This window comes from Pezoporus wallicus, unplaced genomic scaffold (assembly GCF_028554395.1).
Source record: "Pezoporus wallicus isolate ANWC-B61680 ecotype Strahan unplaced genomic scaffold, APGP_CSIRO_Pwel_v1 contig_14775, whole genome shotgun sequence".
Taxonomy (NCBI): Eukaryota; Metazoa; Chordata; class Aves; order Psittaciformes; family Psittacidae; genus Pezoporus; species Pezoporus wallicus.
The window spans coordinates 1-5803 of NW_026640436.1; the positions used below are offsets into that span (position 1 = coordinate 1).

General features: G+C 57.4%; 1 protein-coding gene across 1 annotated transcript; it reads left to right on the forward strand.

Moving 5' to 3' along the window:
* Positions 1-1097: 1097 nt before the first annotated feature.
* Positions 1098-3730, forward strand: LOC130604433 (tubulin-folding cofactor B-like; the record flags this gene model as incomplete). The annotated part of the gene is made up of 2 exons (XM_057418942.1): positions 1098-1214; positions 3587-3730. Coding segments are annotated over exons 1-2 (261 nt in total), but the record flags the coding sequence as incomplete, so codon positions are not given.
* Positions 3731-5803: the final 2073 nt, after the last annotated feature.

A 5803-nucleotide genomic window follows, 5' to 3' on the forward strand; every position in this document is an offset into this window, starting at 1 on the left:
ACAAGGTACAGATAGGGAACATATAGAGGACATATAAGGCACATATACGGTACATATAAAGTACATATAGGGTGTATCTAGAGCACATATAAAGCACATATAGGGTACATATAGGGCATATATAGGGCAGATACAGGGCAGATATAGGGTACATATAGGGCACGTATAGGGTACGTATACGGCACATATAGAGCACATACAGAGCAGATATAGGGCACATATAGGGCAGATATAGGGCACATATAGAGCACATATAGGGCACGTATAGAGCACACATAGAGCACATAGGGCAGATATAGAGCACATATAGGGCACACATAGGGCATATATAGGGCACATACAGAGCACATATAGGGCACACATAGGGCAGATATAGGGCACGTATAGAGCATATATAGGGCACACATAGGGCACGTACAGGGCACATATAGGGCACATACAGGGCACATATAAGGCACATATAGGGCACGTATAGAGCACATATAGGGCACGTATAGGGCACACATAGGGCACACACAGGGCACATACGGGGCACACATAGGGCACGCATAGAGCACGCATAGAGCACGCATAGGGCACACATAGGGCACATATAGGGCACACATAGGGCACATATAGGGCACATATAGGGCACACATAGGGCACATATAGGGCACATATAGGGCACACATAGGGCACATATAGGGCACATATAGGGCACATATAGGGCACACATAGGGCACATATAGGGCACATATAGGGCACACATAGGGCACATATAGGGCACACATAGGGCACACATAGGGCACACATAGGGAGGGCACACATAGGGCACATATAGGGCATAGGGCACATATAGGCACACATAGGGCACACATAGGGCACATATAGGGCACATATAGGGCACATATAGGGCACACATAGGGCACACATAAGGCACACATGGGGCACACATAGAGCACACATAGGGCACATAGGGCACATAGGGCACACATAGGGCACCGGCACATACAGGGCACACATAGAGCACATACAGCGGCGCACCGCCAGCTCCTATTGGCTGTTCGGCCCAAAGGCGGGCCGAAGCTTCCAGAAGGCGCTGAGGGGAAGGAGGCGCCATGATGGCGGCGGTGGGGCCGGGGGCCGGCTCCGTGCTGCTCTCGGTCAGCAGCAGCCTCAGCGCCCGCCGGGCCCCGAAGCGGTACAGCACCGGCATCACGGTGGCCGAGCTCAAGGTACCGGCGCCGCCCCACACACCCATGGGTCCTATGGGGCACCCCACAGACCCACGGTCGCGATGGGGCCCCCACTGTCCCTATGGGGCACCCCAGACCCACTGTCGCGATGGGGCACCACTGTCGCGATGGAGGCCCCAGCCCCACGGTCCCTATGGGGCCCCCACTGTCCCTATGGGGCACCCCAGACCCACTGTCGCGATGGGGCACCTCACAGACCCACTGTCCCGATGGGGCACCCCAGCCCCACGGTCCCTATGGGGTCCCCACTGTCCCTATGGGGCACCCCAGACCCACTGTCGCGATGGGGCACCTCACAGACCCACTGTCCCTATGGGGCACCCCAGACCCACTGTCGCGATGGAGGCCCCAGCCGCACGGTCCCTATGGGCCCCCCACAGCCACACTGTTCCTGTGGAGGCCCCAGCCCCACTGTCCCCATGGGGCACCCCAGGCCCATGGTCCCTATGGGGCACCCCAGACCCACGGTCGCCATGGGGCACCCCACAGACCCACTGTTCCTGTGGAGGCCCCAGCCCCACTGTCCCTATGGGGCACCCCAGACCCACGGTCGCGATGGAGGCCCCAGCCCCACAGTACCTATGGGGCCCCCCAACCCCACTGTCAATATGGAGCCCTCCAGCCCCACTGTCCCTATGGGGCACCCCAGCACCACTGTCCCTATGGGGCACCCCACAGACCCACTGTTCCTGTGGAGGCCCCAGCCCCACTGTCCCTATGGGGCACCCCAGACCCACTGTCGCGATGGAGGCCCCACTGTCGCGATGGAGGCCCCAGCCCCACAGTACCTATGGGGGCCCCCAACCCCACTGTCCCTGTGGAACCCCCCCAACCCCACTGTCAATATGGAGCCCTCCAGCCCCACTGTCCCTATGGGGCACCCCAGCACCACTGTCCCTATGGGGCACCCCACAGACCCACTGTTCCTGTGGAGGCCCCAGCCCCACTGTCCCTATGGGGCACCCCAGACCCACTGTCGCGATGGAGGCCCCACTGTCGCGATGGAGGCCCCAGCCCCACAGTACCTATGGGGTCCCCCAACCCCACTGTCCCTGTGGAACCCCCCCAACCCCACTGTCAATATGGAGCCCTCCAGCCCCACTGTCCCTATGGGGCACCCCAGACCCACGGTCCCGATGGGGCACCCTACAGACCCACTGTTCCTGGGGAGGCCCCAGCCCCACTGTCCCCATGGGGCACCCCAGACCCACAGTCCCAATGGGGCACCCCAGACCCACTGTCCCTGTGGAGGCCCCACTTTCCCAATGGGGGCCCCAACCCCACTTTCCCTATGGGGGCCCCAGCTCCACTGTCCCTATGGGGCACCCTAGCCCCACTGTCCCTATGCTGCCCCCCAACTCCACTGTCCCTATGGAGCCCCCACTGACCCTATGGGGCCCCCCACCCCCACTGTCCCTGTGGAACCCCCCCAACCCCACTGTCAGTATGGAGCCCTCCAGCCCCACTGTCCCTATGGGGCACCCCAGACCCACGGTCGCGATGGGGCACCCCACAGCCACACTGTTCCTGTGGAGGCCCCAGCCCCACTGTCCCCATGGGGCACCCCAGACCCACGGTCCCGATGGAGGCCCCAACCCCACTGTCCCTATGGGGCACCCCAGACCCACTGTCCCTGTGGAGCCCCCACTGCCCCGATGGAGGCCCCAACCCCACTTTCCCTATGGGGGCCCCAGCCCCACTGTCCTTATGCTGCCCCCCAACTCCACTGTCCCTATGGAGCCCCCCCAACCCAACTGTCCCTATGGAGCCCCCCCAACCCCACTGTCCCTATAGAGCCCCCCCCAACCCCACTGTCCCTATGGAGCCCCCAACCCCACTGTCCCTATGGAGCCCCCCCCAGCCCTCCTATCCCTATGGACCCCCCCAACCCCACTGTCCCTATGGAGCCCCCCCCAACCCCACTGTCTCTTTGGAGCCCCCCAACCCCACTGTCCCTATGGAGCCCCCCCCAACCCTCCTATCCCTATGGACCCCCCCAACCCCACTGTCCCTATGGACCCCCCCAACCCCACTGTCCCTATGGACCCCCCCAACCCCACTGTCCCTATGGAGCCCCCCCCAACCCCACTGTCCCTATGGAGCCCCCCAACCCCACTGTCCCTATGGTGCCTCCCCCTACCCCCATGTCCCTATGGACCCCCCCCAACCCCCCTGTCCCTATGGAGCCCCCCCAACCCCACTGTCCCTATGGAGCCCCCCCCAACCCCACTGTCCCTATGGAGCCCCCCCCAACCCTCCTATCCCTATGGACCCCCCCATCCCTGCCGAGCGGAACCAGCCCCTTTCCCCCCCTCTCCCCTTTGTGGCCCTCACCGTGGCCTCCCTTGCAGTGCAAGCTGGAGCTGGTGGTGGGCAGCCCGGCCTCCTGCATGGAGCTCGAGCTCTACAGCGCTGAGGACGAGCCCCTGGGCCGCCTGGACTGCGATGAGGCTCTGCTGGGCTCCTACCCGCTGGGGGACGGATGCAGGCTGCACGTGGGTACCCAAAACGCCCCCAAACCCCCTGTTTTCAACCCAAAAATGGCCCTGAATCACCCCAAAACCCCTGTTTTCAACCCAAAATGGCCCTGAAACACCCCCAAAACCCCTGTTTTCAACCCAAAATGGCCCTGAAACACCCCCAAAACCCCTGTTTTCAACCCAAAAATGGCCCTGAATCACCCAAAAAACAAATTATCAACCCAAAAATGGCCCTGAAACACCCCCAAAACCCCTGTTTTCAACCCAAAAATGGCCCTGAATCACCCCCAAAACCCCTGTTTTCAACCCAAAAATGGCCCTGAAACACCCCCAAAACCCCTGTTTTCAACCCAGAAATGGCCCTGAAACACCCCCAAAACCCCTGTTTTCAACCCAGAAATGGCCTTGGAACACCCAAAATCCATCTTTTCAACCCAAAAATGGCCTTGAAACACCCCCAAAACCCCTGTTTTCAACCCAAAATGGCCCTGAAACACCCAAAATCCATCTTTTCAACCCAAAAATGGCCCTGAAAAACCCCCAAAACCCCTGTTTTCAACCCAAAATGGCCCTGAAACACCCCAAAAATCCCTGTTTTCAACCCAGAAATGGCCTTGGAACACCCAAAATCCATCTTTTCAACCCAAAAATGGCCTTGGAACACCCCAAAACCCCTTTTTTCAACCCAAAATGGCCCTGAAACACCCCCAAAACCCGTGTTTTCAAACAAAAAATGCCCTGAAACACCCCCAAAACCCCTGTTTTCAACCCAGAAATGGCCTTGGAACACCCAAAATCCATCTTTTCAACCCAAAAATGGCCTTGAAACACCCCCAAACCCCCAGTTTTCAACCCAAAATGGCCCTGAAACACCCCCAAACCCCGTTTTCAACCCCAAAATGGCCCTGAAACACCCCCAAAACCCCTGTTTTCAACCCAGAAATGGCCTTGGAACACCCAAAATCCATCTTTTCAACCCAAAAATGGCCTTGGAACACCCCAAACCCCCTGTTTTCAACCCAAAAATGGCCCTGAAACACCCCCAAAACCCCTGTTTTCAAACTAGAAATGGCCTTGGAACACCCAAAATCCATCTTTTCAACCCAAAAATGGCCTTGGAACACCCCAAAACCCCTGTTTTCAACCCAAAATGGCCCTGAAACACCCCCAAACCCCTGTTTTCAACCCAAAATGGCCCTGAAACACCCCCAAAACCCCTGTTTTCAACCCAGAAATGGCCTTGAAACACCCCCAAAACCCCTGTTTTCAACCCAAAATGGCCCTGAAACACCCCAAAAATCCCTGTTTTCAACCCAGAAATGGCCTTGGAACACCCCAAAACCCCTGTTTTCAACCCAAAAATGGCCCTGAAACACCCCCAAAACCCCTGTTTTCAACCCAGAAATGGCCTTGGAACACCCAAAATCCATTTTTTCAACCCAAAATGGCCTTGGAACACCCCAAAACCCCTTTTTTTCAACCCAAAAATCGCCTTGGAACACCCAAAATCCATTTTTTCAACCCCAAAAATGGCCTTGGAACACCCAAAATCCATCTTTTCGCTCTGAAAATGGCCTGGACCACCCCAAACCCCCTGTTTTCCCCCCAAAAATAGCCTTGGAACCCCTCAAATCCATTTTTTCACCCTAAAACTGGCCTTAAACCCCCCCAAAACCCCTTTTCACACTCAAATCCCCTTTTCCACCCCCAAGAACAGCATTGGACCCCCAAAATCCATCTTTTCACCTTGAAAACGGCCTTGAAACCCCCCCAAACCCCTTTTTTCACCCCCAAAATGGCATTGGACCCCCCAAAATCCATCTTTTCACCTTGAAAACGGCCTTGAACCCCCCCAAACCCCTTTTTTCCCCCAAAAAAACAGCATTGGACCCCCCAAAATCCATCTTTTCACCCTGAAAATGGCCTTGAAACCCCCAAACCCCCTTTTTCACCCCCAAAATGGCATTGGACCCCCAAAATCCATCTTTTCACCTTGAAAACGGCCTTGAAACCCCCCAAACCCCTTTTTTCACCCCCAAAAGCCCCCCAAACCCCTTTTTTCACCCCCAAAATGGCATTGGACCCCCC